This window comes from Coregonus clupeaformis, chromosome 12, assembly GCF_020615455.1.
Source record: "Coregonus clupeaformis isolate EN_2021a chromosome 12, ASM2061545v1, whole genome shotgun sequence".
Taxonomy (NCBI): Eukaryota; Metazoa; Chordata; class Actinopteri; order Salmoniformes; family Salmonidae; genus Coregonus; species Coregonus clupeaformis.
Window position 1 is genome coordinate 14,635,372 of NC_059203.1, and position 23,523 is coordinate 14,658,894.

The 23,523-nt window shown below is 43.9% G+C and overlaps 2 protein-coding genes across 5 annotated transcripts in view; both read left to right on the forward strand.

Moving 5' to 3' along the window:
• The window catches only part of pxk (PX domain containing serine/threonine kinase), a 46,820-nt gene extending 41,123 nt beyond the window's left edge, over positions 1 to 5,697 (forward strand). Inside the window, exons 17-18 of one of the 4 annotated variants that reach the window (XR_006661598.1) lie at positions 3,099 to 3,489; positions 3,576 to 5,697. Coding sequence is in view for 3 of the 4 variants with exons in the window: in XM_045223711.1 (XP_045079646.1) it covers positions 3,099 to 3,334 (236 nt within the window). In the remaining variant the exon portion in view is untranslated. Of the gene's footprint in view, positions 1 to 2,274; positions 2,303 to 3,098 lie in introns of all 4 variants that reach the window. The other 3 variants (XM_045223711.1, XM_045223712.1, XM_045223710.1) reach the window with 3 other exon arrangements.
• A 594-nt stretch (positions 5,698 to 6,291) lies between these two features.
• Positions 6,292 to 23,285, forward strand: LOC121577867 (pyruvate dehydrogenase E1 component subunit beta, mitochondrial). Its single transcript, XM_041891815.2, has 11 exons — positions 6,292 to 6,428; positions 6,524 to 6,583; positions 8,215 to 8,322; positions 9,271 to 9,333; positions 11,144 to 11,179; positions 11,746 to 11,899; positions 12,257 to 12,388; positions 13,084 to 13,194; positions 16,191 to 16,282; positions 17,017 to 17,158; positions 23,055 to 23,285. Exons 1-11 carry the CDS (start codon positions 6,393 to 6,395, stop codon positions 23,198 to 23,200), a joined length of 1,080 nt encoding a protein of 359 aa, XP_041747749.1. The 5' UTR covers positions 6,292 to 6,392; the 3' UTR covers positions 23,201 to 23,285.
• Positions 23,286 to 23,523: the final 238 nt, after the last annotated feature.

Sequence of the window (23,523 nt, forward strand, 5' to 3'; positions counted from 1 at the left end):
CATCGGTGAGAGAGACGTTCATTTGGCTCCCTAATTTACATTGGCTACTGGTAGGCCAAGGCTTTTTGATGATTATCTGCAGATAAACAATGAAAACATTCGATGAAGATGGTGAATCAACACTGCAGAAACAATAGGTAGTGGAGAGCCTCATTCTGGTCCAAATGTGATCATTTAGGGCCCTCACGGAATCCAGGCATTAAAACGGAATTCAACAATATTCAACCTTAGTGGGGAATTAATAAAATGTATTGAACATGTATTAATTTGCCCAAGTTTATCATAAGACATGAACAAAATGCATCAGTGATTTTGTATTTCCTGCAACTTTCTGAAAAGGCAATGAGAACGCCCCTGTCTGTGTACGTGCGGTGCACGTGTCTACCACTTTGTGTAGCCGTTAGCGATGATGCTAATGAAAACATTATTCTGGTAGATGGAAAGGCTTTCCCAAAAACCTTCTCAATTAAATGTTACAAAAACACAGCTAAACAACAGCCTCTTGCTAGGGGCACACTTGAATTAAAGGGTAACTACACCCAAAAATGTATCAGATTTTCCCAGACCTCAAAAGTGGTCTCCGGATGTGGTTTTGTTGTGGACATAGAACATCCCAGTTTTATGTTTTTCTATTAAAAAAAGTGTGATTTCTGAGAGCAAAAACCTGAAAAAAATGCGGGAAACATAAACTTGTAAAAACAAAACCTTTCATTTATTTTTCAAGATAATGTGAGCTATTTACTTCATTTTTCTATTTTAATAAATACATAATTTGAAGAAGAAACATTGTGGCAATTCATATCTTGCAGTAAAATTGTAAATAAGACTTTAATCTCAAGAGAAGACAGGTTGAATGTTCTCTTAGAGAATATTCCTGATCATATAGTCTTAATCCTAGACGATATCCAAAACAATACACTGAATTCATACATTTTCAGTATTTTAAATTGTAAAGTAATGTCTTTCTACACAATACCATAACAAATTTTAGTTAAATAATTTCACTGTGTATTTCAGATGGAATCAAGGCATTAGAATGTATGAAGCAATCAAAATAGGTAGTGGCAAGCCTCCCGGACCTCCCCGGCCCTGAGGGCACCTACCTTTCCGATTTGGCTGGCTACTCTAAGTACTTTGTGGAAAACACTGGTTAAATATGTCTATGCTAGGTGCCAGTGTACCAGGACCTAGACTATAACTGTATGGTAAATACCAGACCCTCGGGTTCACATAGACTATAACTCTGGCAGCTTTGAAATCAGTCAGCACCCTGCCCATCTGATACTGATGGCTGATGGGAGTAGTAGTTCCAATACTGATGGCTGATGGGAGTAGTAGTTCCTCTTCAGTGATGTGCATGAGGTCTGTGTTGCGTTTGTAACCATGTCTTAGCAGTGTTCCGTATGGTGGTGGTGCTCCCCCTTGTGGTAAGACAGAAAGAGGCAATCAAATGGTTATAGAGAATAGATAGACCGTACGTGGTGTTAGAAGGTTAGATGGAGACAGTTTGAGACTTTTTTTTTTTTTCATGTCTCTTCATGATGTCTTAACTTCTAAACCAAAAGCATGACAATGTAATAATAACCTCCCGAGTGGCGCAGTGGTCTAAGGCGCTGCATCGTAGCGCTAGCTGTGCCACTAGAGATCCTGGTTCGAATCCAGGCTATGGGGCGGCGAATAATTGGCCCAGCGTCGTCCAGGGTAGGGGAGGGAATGGCCGGCAGGGATGTAGCTCAGTTGGTAGAGCGTGGCGTTTGCAACACCAGGGTTGTGGGTAAGATTCCCACGGGGGGGCCAGTATGAAAAACATAATGTAGGCACTCACTAACTGTAAGTCGCTCTGGATAAGAGCGTCTGCTAAATGACTAAAATGTAAATGTAATGTTATTGCCTGTGATTACAAGGAAGATTGCATTTGTATGCATGGTGTATCTTTTCAACAACCACACTGTATATTAGACTAGGAAGGTTATTCGTTTTAGCTGGTGAAGCTGACTGGTTACTTTAAAGGTGTTTTTAATGTCTTCGTCCTCATGTCATCATGTGATAATATTGTAGTTATTCTGGTCATACTTCAACGTTATTTTTCTTCTTCTTGTTTTCATACTTATTCATTTTCCACCCAGCTAATCAGTAATCACGACATACTGTAAATAATGAGCTTTTCGTTTTGATTAACAGTAGTGTTGATTGAACTCTCAAGGAACCAATGACCAATAACAGTAATCCATCTATCTCTCTTTTCCTCCCTTTTGCTGTCTGTCTGCCAAGTAGAGCATGCACCATTTTGAACATGTGTGGGGTAAAGTAAATCAATAATGATTCCTATATGTTTTTTTAAAGCTGTAGTCGCCCCTGAATCACAGCAAGTACACCACAATACAGTACTGTCTCTGTACCGCTGTAGTTTGGCATGTCTCTTAGTAGAAGGATGGAATGACGTTGCTCAGAGAAAAAAAACGAGATGAAAGCAAAATAAATGAATACTAACGGAGAAACGTATTGTTTTGCAGGAACCAATATCTTTAATTATGGAAATATTTTAGAGCTTTATACTATAGAACCTAGAACCTATTCTAGATGACATCATCTTGATTAACATAGTAAATTACATCCGTTTTGTAATAGTGAGATGTCAGTTGCTGTAAATGAGGTCTTTCAACTTCTCTAACACCAACCTTCTTCAGATTTCTGCTCACTTAAACATCAAAGATTAGTAGTTACAATTTAATTTAAATATTTATTTTATTTCATCTCCCTGCATTGATTTGCCTTTGCTTGCTTGGTAAAAGGGTGTCTGCAACTTTAAAAAGTCACAATCTGCAATGATCCACACATTAATGGTTATTCCTTTTTTGGGATATTTATTTTCACCATTGTCATGGATATTGTCCACCTCCAACAAACGTTTTGCACAGATAACCCTTGGAGGCTCAAACACTGCTTGAAGCTCCAGTGTACATTGTAGATTGTGATCCTTTGGTGGTGGTATTGTTGATGGGATTGGAAACACTGTTACAGAAAAAATATATATTGATGTATTCTTCTACATAAGACTACCACTCAGTGTTCTAACAGTTGATTTCTTGTTGATGTAGGAGTTGCACCACCGCCACCACCACCTCCTCCTCCTCCAAGTGCTAATCCTGGCCAGTCCCACGCCCCTCCACATCCTCCTCCCCTTGGGTCAGGTCCTCCTCCTGCTAACGGTGTGGGGCGTGGTGCCCTCCTCAGCTCCATCACGTCATTCAGTATAGGCAAACTGAAGAAAGCAGTGACCGTCGACCCCAACATCCAACACTCTGAAGAGTATCGCTCATCCTTCTCATCCTGACCCTGTGGTTCGAGCCACCCCTAAAGGTTACCTGTCATCCTCCCCCTGTGGTTCGAGCCACCCCTAAAGGTTACCTGCCATCCTGACCCTGTGGTTCGAGCCACCCCTAAAGGTTACCTGTCATCCTCCCCCTGTGGTTCGAGCCACCCCTAAAGGTTACCTGTCATCCTCCCCCTGTGGTCCCAGCCACCCCTAAAGGTTACCTGTCATCCTCCCCCTGTGGTTCGAGCCACCCCTAAAGGTTACCTGTCGTCCTGCTCATTCACTTTTTTGCTCCTTTCGTTTTTTTGCTTCTAAATTTCGTTCCCGTCCGATGAGTTAACCCCCAGCCCCGCCCCTTTAAGGTTTGAGGTAGGGGACGGGGCATCAACTCCTGTCCAATAGAGCCGCCTGGTTGGTTCTCCCTTTAGCACAAAAATGACTGGTCAGTGGACTCTACAGGTGGTTTAAAGGGGGATTTAAAGATGAGGTGGCATCAGCCAAGTCTGGTGTCTATCTGGTGGACTGCAGTGAATGACTGATGATTTCAGTGGAGCGTGTTTCTTTTTATTTACCAACCCTTATTTGTCAATACAGCGAAATGACCTGAATGGAACGTACAAGCAACTGTGAGGGAAGTGATTCAGAAAGCAAGCACATGAACCACACGTGTTTCAGAGGGACTGGGACTCTGACCTGACATCCACCAACCAACAGCGACTATGAAAGAACTGTCAGTTTCGACCACAGTGAGACGACAAAATGAAAGAACTGTCAGTCTGTATTATGTGTATTGAATTTGGACAGTTGTGTACTTCAATGTTTATCGTATCTGTATTCTTGATTTTTTTCCTCTTCGCTTTTTGTTGTCTTGGAATGAATGGAAGGAGATGTGATGCTGTTGGACTGTCTGTGTTGCTTACGTCTATGTGCCACATTCATCTCTGTGCCTGCGTCAATACCTGGTCTGCTTCCCAAATGGCATCCTGTTTCCTTTATAGTGCACTACTTAGTAGTAGTGCGCTATATAGGGAATAGGGTGCCATTTCAAACGCACACATAGATTCAAAAATCATGGATGCTGCAAGGATTAAAACCTCCCAGATTACCCATGGCCGCTTGTTTAGTAAATGAGGACCACCAGAAATCTGTCATCATTCAGTATGCAAAATAATTAACCCAAATGATATGACATACTGTACTTACTGGTATTAAATCAGTAACAAGTTAAGATTCAAATACCTTTTAAAAGATTGTTTTGCCTTTTCCTCTCCAAAATAGCAGTGTAAAGTTGTTGAAGAATTGACCATTTCTCTGCTGCACTTTACCGATAGGGAGGGGTTTTCTCAATGATCCAGGATTGACACACAACTGTGAGCAGTTTACTGGGAGAATGTATCTGAATGGATTCTGGTGTTTACAATAAATAATCCTAATCCTGAAATGAGTTAATTTTGCTAATCTGTTTGTTAAACTGTTATTGATCATCACAATCTGACGTTGACCATCATGTACCTCTGCTACATTCAACCACTGTCAGAGGCACTGAAGGGACACCCTCATTCTGTCTGAAAAGCAAAGTTACAATCTGCAGAACTGTCTGAAATGCTTTGTCTTGTCAACATTTACAAGATTAACCTGTTCTGAAGATTGATACATTCAGGACAATTACTAATTGGCTGCGTTTACACAGGCCACCCAATTCTGATCTTTTGCCAATAATTTGTATTTTGACCAATCAGATCAGATCCTTTGCCAATAATTGGGCAAAAAAATAAGAACTGTGCTGCCTGTGTAAACGCAGCCATCGAGTTTTAATAATATATCTTACTTATTGTTACCAGCTCTTTACATCACCAACAGTGGTGAGCACTTGTATGTAACAATACCCAGAATACATTTCCCCTCCATTATGTCATTTTATCCAATTCCACCTCTCTCGCTCTGTTTGTCCAGTTCAGGGTCTGAGTGAGGCTTCAGTATGACATTAATTCTGTGTTCATTTGGCAGCCGTTTCTCCAATCCATCATCGCTGGCTGCCAACCTTTCTGATTTGCACTGCTGAATATGGAGTTTTCAAGTAAATACTATACCGCCTTTTGGCAGTATGGAGTAACAACATGTTGACAGGAAAACAAAAGTATTTTATGATTGAAGATGACTGCACTTTAAGATGAAGTTACTAATATTTTCCAAACTCTTTTTGAGTTTGGGTGGGGGGGGTTGTATGAAACATATTTTGTCCGTCTGCTGCATTAAAACATTAAAAATCCATAACTGTTTGGGGTTTGTATGTTTGACCCTGCACAGCTGTGTCTTAAAAACAATCCAATGTTATCTACATTGCCGTATTATACTTATTTTATTAAAATCATGGACTGAAATGTGTGGTTTGTGGTACTCTTTGCTCTGCGTGTTATTTTAGTGGATAGAAATGTATAGTTCTGTCAGTAGTAAAGTAACTTGACACCTTCACAGGTAACGATCCCTACAAAAAACACATCACAGGACCTAAGTCTCCTAGCAACCTTCACATGCACTTTCTAGTGTCTAATGAGTTTCTCTGCACAGAACTGACAGGTTTGATAGCCTGTGTGCTGTCCAACTATGGTATGTACATACAAACGTCATATGTCTAAATATGATTAGGGTTTTGAGCCTGCTATGTAAATACAGTCTCTGGTGGTAGCTGTCAGCGTCATCACTGTCTCTAGTCTGGGCTATGCTAGGCTACACCAAAAACTTCAGCATTGTCAATCTAAAGTGGCAGCTGCGCACAAATATCGGAATAACACCTCTGCTATTCTACATTTACGAGTAGTTGGCTGTTTTTTTTGTTTTTTTTGTAAAACAAAATAGATATCGTTCGGATGCAAAAAGCTGGTGATTCTGCTGCTTTTTTGCTTTTGCCCTTGGATTTTCCCAGTCGCTCAGAGTTCTTCCGCTTCCTTTCCATGAGAATAGTCGTGATTGGTTTTCGACACCGGTTGCCCTCGACTGACTCGCCAAGAAACGCTCTGATTGGACCATATCCTTTTCCAGGACAAATCGCTCCTCCCACACAGAGGACAGGTCAAAGATGGCGTCGTTGAGGTGTTTTCTTCGATCCGGGAAGGTATTTATACACTTTAAATCAAAGTTCAGACAATTATATTGTTCAAATAAGGATGAGACATTAATGAGAGCCCTTTTCTGTCTTGTCTTGTGTAGAGTGCCGTCTCGGTGGTCCTGCGAAGAGAGTTCAGCAAGACCTCTCCGGTGGCTGTGCAGGTGAGAACAAGCTAGCATCTTTGCTAATCTAGCTAGCTAGCTAATAACCTTCACTGCAGCTGTCAACTGTGTTCACTACGAGCAATTACGCTGTTAAGAAAAGCAGTGAATAGCTTGTATGGTAACACATAGATTCAAGAAATCATGAAATGTTAACCAGCTCACGGCGTATGATGAACGTTGTATTCATGTGGGATGTCTAGGACCTGACCTTAGCCAATAGATCCGACCCACTCACAAACAGCTGCACTCGGGGTTCGTATATTAAGACACCGCAGACCCTGCAGGAGAAATGTTTTGGAAAACGTACCTCAATCCACTGTTCAGAAATGGCTTGTACTCCAAACTGTCCCATAATCCCAACTGTTACACCGAGAAGATTGAACGATTTATAGTTTTTAGGTCAACTGCCGTTTTGTCCTCATTTTAGCTAGCAGTAGCCACATCTGCCATTTATTTAAGTGTCAAATGTATTTAATCTTGTATGTAATCAAATCTGTCATTTTTGTGTAGTCTGGGTCACCGTTTCGTGTATGTCATTTATGTAGTCACATGTATGTCATTTTTGTATGTAGTCAAATGTATGTCATATCTCCGCTCAAGATACTACTGCCATTCTGAACTGCCTATCTTCATCTGCTGTGGAACACCACCCCCCATGAACACCCCCAAGAACCCTTAACACCACCCCCCAAGAACACCCCCAAAAACCCTTAACACCATCCCCCAAGAACACCCCCAAAAACCCTTAACACCATCCCCCAAGAACACCCCCAAAAACCCTTAACACCACCCCCCAAGAACACCCCCAAAAACCCTTAACACCACCCCCCAAGAACACCCCCAAAACCCTTAACACCACCCCCAAGAACACCCCCAAAAACCCTTAACACCACCCCCCAAGAAACCCTCAACCACCAAACACCACCCCCAAGAACACCCCAAAGGATCCTAACACCATCCCCCAAGAACACCCCCAAGGATCCTAACACCATCCCCCAAGAACACCCCCAAGGATCCTAACACCATCCCCCAAGAACACCCCCAAGGATCCTAACACCATCCCCCAAGAACACCCCCAAGGATCCTAACACCATCCCCCAAGAACACCCCCAAGGATCCTAACACCATCCCCCAAGAACACCCCCAAGGATCCTAACACCATCCCCCAAGAACACCCCCAAGGATCCTAACACCATCCCCCAAGAACACCCCCAAGGATCCTAACACCATCCCCCAAGAACACCCCCAAGAATCCTAACACCATCCCCCAAGAACACCCCCAAGAATCCTAACACCACCCCCACTTTATTAAAACAGCTATGAAATCACATAGCGGTAGACAGAGAAATGAGAGAAACAGTATGAAGTTTTGGAGATGGGGTTGAATCCCGGTCTCTGGTGGGGAGAGGAGTGTATGACTAGAGCCCGTTACTGCTAGACCCCGGGCTCTGGTGGGGAGAGGACTGTATGTCTAAAGCCCGTTACTGCAAGACCCCGGGCTCTGCACTTGTTTTGATCTTTTAAAGCGACTGAGATTCTGCTTGTAAAGAAAAGCGCTATATAAAATAAATCTATCTTTATTATCAAGTCATTTTTGTATAGTCACGTCATGTATGTCTCTGTTTCAGGTGAACGTCCGAGATGCCCTCAACCAGGCGATGGATGAGGAGCTGGAGAGGGATGAGCGGGTCTTCCTTCTGGGGGAGGAGGTGGCCCAGTATGATGGAGCTTACAAGGTATGAATACACAATGACAAACTACATGCAAATAGGGATGCAGATTTCAAAAAAGTAGTTTAAAAAATAAATATACACTAAACAAAAATATAAATGCAACATGTAAAGTGTTGGTCCCATGTTTCATGAGCTGAAATTAAAGATCCTAGAAATTTTCCATATGCACAAAAAGCTTATTCCACCTGACAGGTGTGGCATATTAAACAGCATGATCATTACACAGGTGCACCTTGTGCTTGGGACAATAAAAGGCCACTCTAAAATGTGCAGTTTTGTCACACAACACAATGCCACAAATGTCTACAGTTTTGAGGGAGCGTGAGCGGTTGGCATGTTGACTGCAGGAATGTCCACCAGAGCTGTTGCCGGAGAATTGAACGTTAATTTCTCTACCATAAGCCACCTCAATGTAATTTGAAAGAATTTGGCAGTATGTCCAACCGGCCTCACAACTGCAGACCACATGTATGGCGTTGTGTGGGCGAGTGGTTTGCTGATGTCAACGTTGTGAACAGAGTGCCCCATGGTGGCGGTGGGGTTATGGTATGGGCAGGCAACGAAAACAATTGCATTTTATCGATGGCGATTTGAATGCACAGAAATACCGTGACGAGATACAGAGGGCCATTTTTTTTTTTGAGGTATCTGTGACCAACAGATGCAAATGTGTTCTCAGTCGTGAATCCATAGATTAGGGCATAATTTATTTATTTAAATTGACTGATTTCCTCACATGAACTCAGTAAAATCAATGAAATGGTTCCATTTATATTTATGTTCAGTATATTTGTTCTATGATATTTTCTCAATATTTGTTAAATTTATATTTTGTATATGTATTTTGTTCTATGATATTATTATTACAATATATCTGAAATGTATTTTGTTCAAACTGCTAATTTTGACTACCTAATTGGTGTTTATTTCTCCTGACTGGTGAATTTGTAGGTGAGCAGGGGACTGTGGAAGAAATATGGAGACAAGCGGATCATCGACACTCCGATCACCGAGGTAAAGACACACACACTGGAAATAAGACAACGCTGGTTTTTATTTGTTGTTTCTGTATGTGGCCCTAAATATAATGGGGCTCTAGAACATGTTGTGGCCCTAAATGTAATGGGGCTCTAGAACATGTTGTGGCCCTAAATGTAATGGGGCTCTAGAACATGTTGTGGCCCTAAATGTAATGGGCTCTAGAACATGTTGTGGCCCTAAATGTAATGGGCTCTAGAACATGTTGTGGCCCTAAATGTAATGGGCTCTAGAACATGTTGTGGCCCTAAATGTAATGGGCTCTAGAACATGTTGTGGCCCTAAATGTAATGGGCTCTAGAACATGTTGTGGCCCTAAATGTAATGGGCTCTAGAACATGTTGTGGCCCTAAATGTAATGGGCTCTAGAACATGTTGTGGCCCTAAATATAATGGGGCTCTAGAACATGTTGTGGCCCTAAATGTAATGGGCTCTAGAACATGTTGTGGCCCTAAATGTAATGGGGCTCTAGAACATGTTGTGGCCCTAAATGTAATGGGCTCTAGAACATGTTGTGGCCCTAAATGTAATGGGGCTCTAGAACATGTTGTGGCCCTAAATGTAATGGGGCTCTAGAACATGTTGTGGCCCTAAATGTAATGGGGCTCTAGAACATGTTGTGGCCCTAAATGTAATGGGGCTCTAGAACATGTTGTGGCCCTAAATGTAATGGGCTCTAGAACATGTTGTGGCCCTAAATGTAATGGGCTCTAGAACATGTTGTGGCCCTAAATGGAATGGGGCTCTAGAACATGTTGTGGCCCTAAATATAATGGGCTCTAGAACATGTTGTGGCCCTAAATGGAATGGGGCTCTAGAACATGTTGTGGCCCTAAATGGAATGGGGCTCTAGAACATGTTGTGGCCCTAAATGGAATGGGGCTCTAGAACATGTTGTGGCCCTAAATGGAATGGGGCTCTAGAACATGTTGTGGCCCTAAATGTAATGGGCTCTAGAACATGTTGTGGCCCTAAATGTAATGGGCTCTAGAACATGTTGTGGCCCTAAATGGAATGGGGCTCTAGAACATGTTGTGGCCCTAAATGGAATGGGGCTCTAAAACATGTTGTGGCCCTAAATGGAATGGGGCTCTAGAACATGTTGTGGCCCTAAATGGAATGGGGCTCTAGAACATGTTGTGGCCCTAAATGTAATGGGGCTCTAGAACATGTTGTGGCCCTAAATGTAATGGGCTCTAGAACATGTTGTGGCCCTAAATGTAATGGGCTCTAGAACATGTTGTGGCCCTAAATGTAATGGGGCTCTAGAACATGTTGTGGCCCTAAATGTAATGGGCTCTAGAACATGTTGTGGCCCTAAATGTAATGGGCTCTAGAACATGTTGTGGCCCTAAATGTAATGGGCTCTAGAACATGTTGTGGCCCTAAATGTAATGGGCTCTAGAACATGTTGTGGCCCTAAATGTAATGGGCTCTAGAACATGTTGTGGCCCTAAATGTAATGGGCTCTAGAACATGTTGTGGCCCCTAAATGTAATGGGCTCTAGAACATGTTGTGGCCCTAAATGTAATGGGCTCTAGAACATGTTGTGGCCCTAAATGTAATGGGCTCTAGAACATGTTGTGGCCCTAAATGTAATGGGGCTCTAGAACATGTTGTGGCCCTAAATGTAATGGGCTCTAGAACATGTTGTGGCCCTAAATGTAATGGGGCTCTAGAACATGTTGTGGCCCTAAATGTAATGGGGCTCTAGAACATGTTGTGGCCCTAAATGTAATGGGCTCTAGAACATGTTGTAACAGATGCATTTTCTCCCCTTACAGATGGGCTTTGCAGGCATCGCCGTTGGTGCTGCATTCGTAAGTCAATTAGTATTGTTATTATTATTATTATTATTAGTGTTAGTAGTATTATTATTATTAGTGTTAGTATTAGTATTAGTATTATTATTATTATTATTAGTGTTAGTATTATTATTATTATTATTATTATTGGTGTTAGTAGTATTATTATTATTAGTGTTAGTAGTAGTATTAGTATTATTGGTGTTAGTAGTATTAGTATTATTAGTGTTAGTAGTATTATTATTAGTGTTAGTAGTAGTATTAGTATTATTAGTGTTAGTGTTAGTAGTATTATTATTATTATTATTATTATTATGGCATTTATGGAAATGTCCTATTCCTATAGAAAGTAACATTGTACAAGCATATCTTCACTAACCCCTCAAATCAAGTGTAAATGGTAGATTTTCCCAAACAATTTGAATGTCTGATCATGGTAGGAAGATGAGACTTATCATTGTGTGCATACTAAATGGAACCCTATTCCCTACGTAGTGCACTACTTTTGCCCAGAGCCTTATGGGTCCTAGTCAACAGTAAACGATATAGCACTCAGCCATCTTCTCCCCCTGTGTTTCCAGGCAGGGCTGAGGCCGATCTGTGAGTTCATGACCTGGAACTTCTCCATGCAAGCCATCGACCAGGTGATCAACTCAGCTGCTAAGACCTACTACATGTCAGCCGGAGCGCAGCCTGTCCCCATTGTGTTCCGCGGCCCCAACGGCTCCTCCGCAGGTAAATAAACAAACATCAATGCCAGTGTTTCCCAATCCGGGTCCTGGGGACTCAAGGGTGCACATTTTAGTTTTTGCCCCAGCACTAACACACCTGTTAACAAACAAAATGAAAATGAAATGATTTAGTTGAATTAAGTGTCTTAGTGCTAGGGCACAAACACAGACGTGCATCCCTTTGGGTCCCCAGGACCAGGATTGGGTAACACTAATCTATGCAGACACCAAGTGTGCATCCCTTTTGGTCCCCAGGACCAGGATTGGGTAACAGACACCAGAGCTCCTTTTTTTGTTTTCTTTCTGGGATAGTTGTAATGTCCTGGGGTGAAGAATGTTATTTTGGTTCCTCTGTCTGCAGGCGTTGCAGCCCAACACTCCCAGTGCTTCGCTGCCTGGTACGGCCACTGCCCCGGCCTCAAAGTAGTCAGCCCCTGGAACTCCGAGGACGCCAGAGGTCTCCTCAAAGCATCTATCAGAGACGATAACCCTGGTGAGCAATAACCTGCATCCCAAATGGCACCCTATTCCCTATATAGCACACTACTTTTGGGGGACTAGGGTCCATTTTGCCTTTCCATGATTCCTTGCAGAAGGTGGTCCCAGGTCGAGGATGAGGGGGATCACTGTAGATCTGATGTCCTGTAGCGTAGATGAGGGGATCACTGTAGATCTGCTGATGTCCTGTAGTGTAGATGAGGGGATCACTGTAGATCTGATGATGTCCTGTAGTGTAGATGAGGGGATCACTGTAGATCTGATGATGTCCTGTAGTGTAGATGAGGGGATCACTGTAGATCTGATGATGTCCTGTAGTGTAGATGAGGGGATCACTGTAGATCTGATGTCCTGTAGTGTAGATGAGGGGATCACTGTAGATCTGCTGATGTCCTGTAGTGTAGATGAGGGGGATCACTCTAGATCTGCTGATGTCCTGTAGTGTAGATGAGGGGATCACTGTAGATCTGATGATGTCCTGTAGTGTAGATGAGGGGGATCACTGTAGATCTGATGTCCTGTAGTGTAGATGAGGGGGATCACTGTAGATCTGATGATGTCCTGTAGCGTAGATGAGGGGATCACTGTAGATCTGCTGATGTCCGGTGGTATAGACATTTAAGTTCCTGTGCTGTAAACATTGTGACGCTTGCTAATCAAAACCCTTTTATTCATTTTTTCTCCCAACAGTGGTGTTCCTGGAGAATGAGTTGATGTATGGTGTTCCCTTCGAGCTGTCTGAGGAGGTCATGCATAAAGACTTTGTCGTACCTATTGGAAAGGCCAAGGTGGAAAGAAAAGGTAAGAGGTAGCTTAGTGGTTAAGAGCGTTGTGCCAGTAACCGAAAGGTCGCTGGTTCTAATCCCCGAGCCGACTAGGTGAAAAATCTGTCTGTGCCCTTGAGCAAGGCACTAAACCCTAATTGCTCCTGTAAGTCGCTCTGGATAAGAGCGTCTGCTAAATGACTAAAATGTAAATGTAAATAACAAGAGCTGGAGAAAAGGAATGTTTATTCGAATATTAAAAATAATGTAAATGTATATTGTAACATCCTCTGTTAAAACATTGAGAGAATTGAGAATTTAATTGAGAATTTTATTGTGAAAGATAATTGAGAATTTCATTGAAAATAGCTTCAGATGTAGCGTTGTTAGCAAATTGCATCGTTGGTAAACACACATTTTTCATTATGGCTTATTGAGATCTACATAAAGTGCGTCCCAAATCTGGTCTAAAGTAGTGCACTATAGGGAATAGGGTGCAATTTGGGATACACTCAGTGTTACAGATAGATACAGTGCCTTCAGAAAGTATTCACACCCATTGACTTTTTCCACATTTTGTTGTTACAGCCTGAATTTAAAATTGATTAAATTTAGATTGTGTCACTGGCCTACACACAATACACCATGATGTCAAAGGGGAATTATGTTTTTATTTTTACATATTCAGTAAAAATTAAAAGCTGAAATGTCTTGAGTCAATAAGTATTCAACCCCTTTGTTATGGCAAGCCTAAATAAGTTCAGGAGTAAAAATGTGCTTAACAAGTCACATAAGTTATGGGTGCAATAATAGTGTTTAATAATTATTTTTGAACGACTACCTCATCTCTGTACCCCACACATACAATTATCTGTAAGGTCCCTCAGTCGAGAAGTGAATTTCAAACACGGATTCAACCACAAAGACCAGGGAAGTTTTCCAATGCCTCGCAAAGAAGGGCACCTATTGGTAGATGGGTAAACATTTAAAAAAGCCGACATTGAATATCCCTTTGAGCAAGGTGAAGTTATTAATTACACTTTGGATGGTGTATCAATACACCCAGTCACTACAAAGATACAGGCAACCTTCATAACTTGAACAATTCTGAAAAGAATAATGGGCAAATGTTGCAGAATCCAGGTGTGGAAATCTCTTAGAGACTTACCCAGAAAGACTCACAGCTGTAATCGCTGCCAAAAGGTGCTTTTTACAAAGTATTGACTCAAGGGTGTGAATACATACAGTGAGGTGAAAAAAGTATTTGATCCCCTGCTGATTTTGTACGTTTGCCCACTGACAAAGAAATGATCAGTCTATAATTTTAATGGTAGGTTTATTTGAACAGTGAGAGACAGAATAACAACAAAAAAATCGAGAAAAACACATGTCAAAAATGTTATAAATTGATTTGCATTTTAATGAGGGAAATAAGTATTTGACCCCTCTGCAAAAGATGACTTAGTACTTGGTGGCAAAACCCTTGTTGGCAATCACAGAGGTCAGACGTTTCTTGTAGTTGGCCACCAGGTTTGCACACATCTCCGGAGGGATTTTGTCCCACTCCTCTTTGCAGATCTTCTCCAAGTCATTAAGGTTTCAAGGCTGACGTTTGGCAACTCGAACGTTCTGCTCCCTCCACAGATTTTCTATGGGATTAAGGTCTGGAGACTGGCTAGGCCACTCCAGGACCTTAATGTGCTTCTTCTTGAGCCACTCCTTTGTTGCCTTGGCAGTGTTTTTTGGGTCATTGTCATGCTGGAATACCCATCCACGACCCGTTTTCAATGCCCTGGCTGAGGGAAGGAGGTTCTCACCCAAGATTTGACGGTACATGGCCCCGTCCATCGTCCCTTTGATGCGGTGAAGTTGTCCTGTCCCCTTAGCAGAAAAATACCCCCAAAGCATAATGTTTCCACCTCCATGTTTGACGGTGGGGATGGTGTTCTTGGGGTCATAGGCAGCATTCCTCCTCCTCCAAACACGGCGAGTTGAGTTGATGCCAAAGAGCTCGATTTTGGTCTCATCTGACCACAACACTTTCACCCAGTTCTCCTCTGAATCATTCAGATGTTCATTGGCAAACTTCAGACGGCCCTGTATATGTGCTTTCTTGAGCAGGGGGACCTTGCGGGCGCTGCAGGATTTCAGTCCTTCACGGCGTAGTTTGTTACCAATTGTTTTCTTGGTGACTATGGTCCCAGCTGCCTTGAGATCATTGACAAGATCCTCCTGTGTAGTTCTGGGCTGATTCCTCACCGTTCTCATGATCATTGCAACTCCACGAGGTGAGATCTTGCTTGCATGGAGCCCCAGGCCGAGGGAGATTGACAGTTATTTTGTGTTTCTTCCATTTGCGAATAATCGCACCAACTGTTGTCACCTTCTCACCAAGCTGCTTGGCGATGGTCTTGTAGCCCATTCCAGCCTTGTGTAGGTCTACAATCTTGTCCCTGACATCCTTGGAGAGCTCTTTGGTCTTGGCCATGGTGGAGAGTTTGGAATCTGATTGATTGATTGCTTCTGTGGACAGGTGTCTTTATACAGGTAACAAGCTGAGATTAGGAGCACTCCCTTTAAGAGTGTGCTCCTAATCTCAGCTCGTACCTGTATAAAACACCTGGGAGCCAGAAATCTTTCTGATTGAGAGGGGGTCAAATACTTATTTCCCTCATTAAAATGCAAATCAATTTATAAAATTTTTGACATGCATTTTTTCTGGATTTTTGTTGTTATTCTGTCTCTCAATGTTCAAATAAACCTACCATACCTGATCGTGTCTTTGTCAGTGGGCAAACGTACAAAATCAGCAGGGGATCAAATACTTTTTTCCCTCACTGTATGTAAATTATTTATGTGTTTTCTTTTTAAATACATTTGCCATTTGTCAGTATTGTGTGTAGATGGGTGAGGAAATAATCTATTTTGAATTCAGGCTGTAACCCAACAGAATGTGGAATAGGTCCAGGTAGGACTACTTTCTGAAGGCACTGTACAAAATGTTGTACTCAACCATTGTGTGTTTTTCGTCAGGAACTCACATCACTCTAGTGTCACATTCCCGGTGTGTGGGTTTCTGCCTGGACGCAGCGGCCTTCCTGGCTAAAGAGGGAGTTGAATGTGAGGTGAGTGTCGTCTTTAGGTATGTGTTCAAAAACAACAGATTTGTATTAACTTTTAACCTCTAGAAACTCCCACTGCGCTTGCTGAAGTTTTGACTATTGTTGAATGCATACATCTACGCTTGTAAATACGGTCTGGATTGAGGTTCGAGTCAGGCGATTTGTATTTAAATTTCAAAGTTTGAAATTGTACATGTGTCCTACGGTGGTGTAGCGGTCCAAAGCCACTGCTTCTGGAGCACATGGACATTCTCCTGAGTGGCACAGTGGTCTAAGGCACTGCATCGCAGTGCTAACTGTGCCACTAGAGATCCTGGTTCGAATCCAAGCTCTGTCGCAGCCAGCCGCGACCGGGAGACCCATGGGCGGCGCACAATTGGCCCAGCGTCGTCCAGGGTAGGGGAGGGAATGGCCGGCAGGGATGTAGCTCAGTTGATAGAGCATGGCGTTTGCAACGCCAGGGTTGTGGGTTCGATTCCCACGGGGGGCCAGTCTAAAAAAATTTAAAAAATGTAATCACTAACTGTAAGTCGCTCTGGATAAGAGCGTCTGCTAAATGACTAAAATGTAAAAAAAATAAAAATTGTAACGCTGCCAGCATCAGTTCAATCCGTCTCACTGCTCTTTCAGTGCTCTCTCTTACCTATCACCTCTATCGATCTAATAGATGTACAAAAGACTTCAGTTTTTTGTGTGTTTTTTTTCTTTTAAAAGTTCTGTCCCCTTCCCCTTGCCAGGTGGTTAACCTGCGCACTATAAGGCCTCTGGATGTGGACACCATTGAGGCCAGTGTGATCAAGACCGGCCATCTGGTCACAGTGGAGGGGGGCTGGCCTCAGTACGGAGTGGGGGCTGAGATCTGTGCCAGGATCATGGAGGGTACGTTCTCTTGATTTATACATTACGGACTGGTTTCCCGGACGCAGATTAAGCCTAATCTTGGACTAGAGTATTTCCAATGGAGATTCGCTTGCTTTTTAATCCAGGGCTTTATCTGTCTGGGAAACCAGCCTTTCAAGCTGGCATTGTTGTGTGACACATGCACTGCAGCCATAACACCATGCATCCCCACGCTGGCTTTTCTCTGAAGGCTACGTTGGGCCTGGGTAAACATGGGCGAACTAGATGGAATGCTTCCTGGGAAGATCAGGTTGCTGCTGAGAGTGGTGTTGGAGGGCCAGTACAGGTCTCCTTCTGGTGTTGGAGGGCCAATACATGCATGGGAATAATATAAACGCAACATGTAAAGTGTTGGTCCCATGTTTCATGAGCTGAAATAAAAGATCCCTGACAATTTCCATACGCACAAAAAGCTTATTTCTCCCAAATGATGTGCACAAATTTGTTTACATCCCTGTTAGTGAGCTTCTCCTTTGCCAAGATAATCCATCCACCAGACAGGTGTGGCATATCAAGAAGCTGATTAAACAGCATGATCATTACACAGGTGCACCTTGTGCTGGGGATAATAAAAGGCCACTCTAAAATGTGCAGTTTTGTAACACAACACAATGTCTCAAGTTTTGAGGGAGCGTGCAATTGGCATGCTGACTGCAGGAATGTCCACCAGAGCTGTTGCCAGATAATTTAATGTTATTTTCTCTACCATAATCCTCCTCCAACGTCGTTTTAGAGAATTTGGCAGTACGTCCAACCGGCCTCACAACCGCAGACCACGTGTAAGGCGTCGTGTGGGCGAGCCGTTTGCAGATGTCAACGTTGTGAACCGAGTGCCCCATGGTGGCGGTGGGGTTATGGTATGGGCAGGCATAAGCTACGGACAACAGACACAATTGCACTTTATCGATGGCAATTTGAAGGCACAGAGATACAGTGATGAGATCCTGAGGCCCTTTTTTTTTTTTAAGGTATCTGTGACCAACAGATGCATATCTGTATCATGTGAAATCAATAGATTAGGGCCTAATGAATGTACACTGCTCAAAAAAATTAAGGGAACACTTAAACAACACAATGTAACTCCAAGTCAATCACACTTCTGTGAAATCAAACTGTCCACTTAGGAAGCAACACTGATTGACAATAAATTTCACATGCTGTTGTGCAAATGGAATAGACAACAGGTGGAAATTATAGTCAATTAGCAAGACACCCCCAATAAAGATGTGGTTCTACAGGTGGTGACCACAGACCACTTCTCAGTTCCTATGCTTCCTGGCTGATGTTTTGGTCACTTTTGAATGCTTGCGGTGCTTTCACTCTAGTGGTAGCATGAGACGGAGTCTACAACCCACACAAGTGGCTCAGGTAGTGCAGCTCATCCAGGATGGCACATCAATGCGAGCTGTGGCAAGAAGGTTTGCTGTGTCTGTCAGCGTAGTGTCCAGAGCATGGAGGCGCTACCAGGGAGACAGGCCAGTACATCAGGAGACGTGGAGGAGGCCGTAGGAGGGCAACAACCCAGCAGCAGGACTGCTACCTCCGCCTTTATGCAAGGAGGAGCAGGAGGAGCACTGCCAGAGCCCTGCAAAATGACCTCCAGCAGGCCATAAATGTGCATGTGTCTGCTCAAACGGTCAGAAACAGACTCCATGAGGGTGGTATGAGGGCCTGACGTCCACAGGTGGGGGTTGTGCTTACAGCCCAACACCGTGCAGGACGTTTGGCATTTGCCAGAGAACACCAAGATTGGCAAATTCGCCACTGGCGCCCTGTGCTCTTCACAGATGAAAGCAGGTTCACACTGAGCACTGTGACAGACGTGACAGAGTCTGGAGACGCCCGTGGAGAACGTTCTGCTGCCTGCAACATCCTCCAGCATGACCGGTTTGGCGGTGGGTCAGTCATGGTGTGGGGTGGCATTTCTTTGGGGGGGCCGCACAGCCCTCCATGTGCTCGCCAGAGGTAGCCTGACTGCCATTAGGTACCGAGATGAGATCCTCAGACCCCTGAATATGCTGGTGCGGTTGGCCCTGGGTTCCTCCTAATGCAAGACAATGCTAGACCTCATGTGGCTGGAGTGTGTCAGCAGTTCCTGCAAGAGGAAGGCATTGATGCTATGGACTGCCCGCCCGTTCCCCAGACCTGAATCCAATTGAGCACATCTGGGACATCATGTCTCGCTCCATCCACCAACGCCACGTTGCACCACAGACTGTCCAGGAGTTGGCGGATGCTTTAGTCCAGGTCTGGGAGGAGATCCCTCAGGAGACCATCCGCCACCTCATCAGGAGCATGCCCAGGCGTTGTAGGGAGGTCATACAGGCACGTGGATGCCACACACACTACTGAGCCTCATTTTGACTTGTTTTAAGGACATTACATCAAAGTTGGATCAGCCTGTAGTGTGGTTTTCCACTTTAATTTTGAGGGTGACTCCAAATCCAGACCTCCATGGGTTGATAAATTTGATTTCCATTGATAATTTTTGTGTGATTTTGTTGTCAGCACATTCAACTATGTAAAGAAAAAAGTATTTAATAAGATTATTTCATTCATTCAGATCTAGGATGTGTTGTTTAAGTGTTCCCTTAATTTTTTTGAGCAGTGTATTTAAATTGACTGATTCCCTCAGTAAAATCATTGAAATGGTTGCATGTTGCGTTTTATATTTTTGTTCAGTGTAGTAGGAATACATGCATGTGAATATAAACTGAGCAAAAAAAGAAACGTCCCTTTTTCAGGACCCCATCTTTCAAAGATAATTCGTAAAAATCCAAATAACTTCACAGATCTTCATTGTAAAGGGTTTAAACACTGTTTCCCATGCTTGTTCAATGAACCATAAACAATTAATGAACATGCACCTGTGGAACGGTCATTAAGACACTAACAGCTTACAGACGGTAGGCAATTATGGTCACAGTTATGAAAACTTAGGACACTAAAGATGCCTTTCTACTGACTCTGAAAAACACCAAAAGAAAGACGCCCAGGGTCCCTGCTCATCTGGGTGAACGTGCCTTAGGCATGTTGCAAGGAGGCATGAGGACTGCAGATGTGGCCAGGGCAATATGTTGCAATGTCCGTACTGTGAGATGCCTAAGACAGCGCTACAGGGAGACAGGACGGACAGCTGATCGTCCTCGTAGTGGCAGACCACGTGTAACAACACCTGCAAAGGATCGGTACATCCGAACATCACACCTGCGGGACAGGTACAGGATGGCAACAACAACTGCCCGAGTTACACCAGAAACACACAATCCCTCCAACAGTGCTCAGACTGTCCGCTATAGGCTGAGAGAGGCTGGACTGAGGGCTTGTAGGCCTGTTGTAAGGCAGGTCCTCACCAGACATCACCGGCAACAACGTCACCTATGGGCACAAACCCACCATCGCTGGACCAGACAGGACTGGCAAAAAGTGCTCTTCACTGACGAGTCACGATTTTGTCTCACCAGGGGTGATGGTCGGATTCTCGTTTATCGTCAAAGGAATGAGCGTTACACCGAGGCCTGTACTCTGGAGCGGGATCGATTTGGAGGTGGAGGGTCCATCATGGTCTGGGGCGGTGTGTCACAGCATCATCGGACTGAGCTTGTTGTCATTGCAGGCAATCTCAACGCTGTGCGTTACAGGGAAGACATCCTCCTCCCTCATGTGATACCCTTCCTGCCGGCTCATCCTGACATGACCCTCCAGCATGACAATGCCACCAGCCATACTGCTCGTTCTGTCCGTGATTTCCTGCAAGACAGGAATGTCAGTGTTCTGCCATGGCCAGCGAAGAGCCCGGATCTCAATCCCATTGAGCACGTCTGGGACCTGTTGGATCGGAGGGTGAGGGCTAGGGCCATTCCCCCCAGAAATGTCCGGGAACTTGCAGGTGCCTTGGTGGAAGAGTGGGGTAACATCTCACAGCAAGAACTGGCAAATCTGGTGCAGTCCATGAGGAGGAGATGCACTGCAGTACTTAACGCAGCTGGTGGCCACACCAGATACTGACTGTTACTTTTGATTTTGACCCCCCTTTGTTCAGGGACACATTATTCAATTTCTGTTAGTCACATGTCTGTGGAACTTGTTCAGTTTGTCTGTTGTTGAATCTTATGTTCATACAAATATTTACACATGTTAAGTTTGCTGAAAATAAACGCAGTTGAAAGTGAGGACGTTGTTTTTTTTGCTGAGTTAATAAGTATTCAGACCACTTCCCTTTTCCACATTTTATGTTACAGCCTTATTCTAAAATTGATTAAATCATTTTTTTCCCCTTATCAATCTGCACACAATACCCCATATTGACAAAGAAAAAAACTGGTTTTTAGAAGTTGTTGTAAATGTATTATTTACATAAGTATTCAGACCCTTTGCTATGAGACTTGAAATGGAGCTCAGGTGCATCCTGTTTCCATTGATCATCCTTCAGATGTTTCTACAACTTGATTGGAGTCCACCTGTGGTAAATTCAATTGATTGGACATTATTTGGAAAGGCACACAGCTGTCTATATAAGGTCCCACAGTTGACAGCGCATGTCAGAGCAAGAACCAAGCCATGAGGTCGAAGGAATTCTCCGTGGAGCTCCGAGACAGGATTGTGTCGAGGCACAGATCTGGGGAAGGGTACCAAAAAATATCTGCAACATTGAAGGTCCCCAAGAACACAGTGGCCATTCTTAAATGGAAGAGGTTTGGAACTACCAAGACTCTTCCTAGAGCTGGTCGCCCGGCCAAACTGAGCAATCGGGGGAGAAGGGCCTTGGTCAGGGAGGTGACCAAGAACTTGATGGTCACTGACAGAGCTCTAGAGTTCCTCTGTGGAGATGGGAGAACCTTCCAGAAGGACAACCATCTCTGCAGCACTCCACCAATCAGGCCTTTATGGTAGAGTGGCCAGACGGAAGCCACTCCTCAGTAAAAGGCACATGACAGCCCGCTTGGAGTTTGCCAAAAGGCACCTAAAGGACTTTCAGACCATGAGAAACAAGATTATCTGGTCTGATGAAACCAAGATTGAGCTCTTTGGCTTGAATGCCAAGTGTCACGTCTGGAGGAAACCTGGCACCATCCCTACGGTGAAGCATGGGGGTGGCAGCATCATGCTGTGGGGATGTTTTTCAGCAGCAGGGACTGGGAAACTAGTCAGGATCGAGGGAAAGATAAACGGAGCAAAGTACAGACAGATCCTTGATGAAAACCTTCTCCAGAGCACTCAGAACCTCAGACTGGGGCGAAGGTTCACCTTCCAACAGGACGACGACCCTAAGCACACAGCCAAGACAACGCAGGAGTGGCTTCAGGACAAGTCTCTGAATGTCCTTGAGTGGCCCAACCAGAGCCCGGACTTGAACCTGATCGAACATCTCTGGAGAGACCTGAAAATAGCTGTGCAGCGACGCTTCCCATCCAACCTGACAGCGCTTGAGAGGATCTGCAGAGAAGAATGGGAGAAACTCCCCAAATACAGGTGTGCCAAGCTTGTAGCGTCATACCCAAGAAGACTTGAGGCTGTAATCGCTGGCGAAGGTGCTTCGACAAAGTACTGAGTAAAGGGTCTGAACACTTACGTAAATGTGATATTTCCGTTTTTTTATTGTTAATACATTTGCAAACGTGTTTTTGCTTTGTCATTATTGTGTGTAGATTGAAGAGAGAAAAATACAACATTTAATCAATTTTAGAATAAGGCTGTAACGTAACAAAATGTGGAATAAGTCAAGGGGTCTGAATACTTTCCGAAATGCACTGTACATGGGAATGCATGCATGGGGAAAGTGTTTTGTAAGAGTTAACAATTTTTAAAAAGCATGAAACGTATACAAGTCATTCTCAGGTTTATGTTAATGATGATCCATCTGTCCTGTTTCCAGGCCCAGCCTTCAACTACCTGGACGCCCCTGCCGTCAGAGTGACTGGTGTAGACATACCAATGCCATACGCTAAGATCCTGGAGGACCACAGTGTACCTCAGATCAAAGACATCATCTTCTCAGTCAAGAAGGTCTTGAATATGTAAACATACCAATGTATCCCTCCCTCTCCCACCATTCCTCTCCAACCATGTCTCCCTCCCTCTCCAACCATGTCTCTCCAACCATGTCTCCCTCCCTCTCCAACCATGTCTCCCTCCCTCTCCCACCATGTCTCTCCAACCATGTCTCCCTCCCTCTCCCACCATGTCTCTCCCACCATGTCTCTCCCACCATGTCTCTCCCACCATGTCTCTCCAACCATGTCTCCCTCCCTCTCCCACCATGTCTCTCCAACCATGTCTCCCTCCCTCTCCCACCATGTCTCTCCAACCATGTCTCTCTCTCCCATGTCTCTCAACCATGTCTC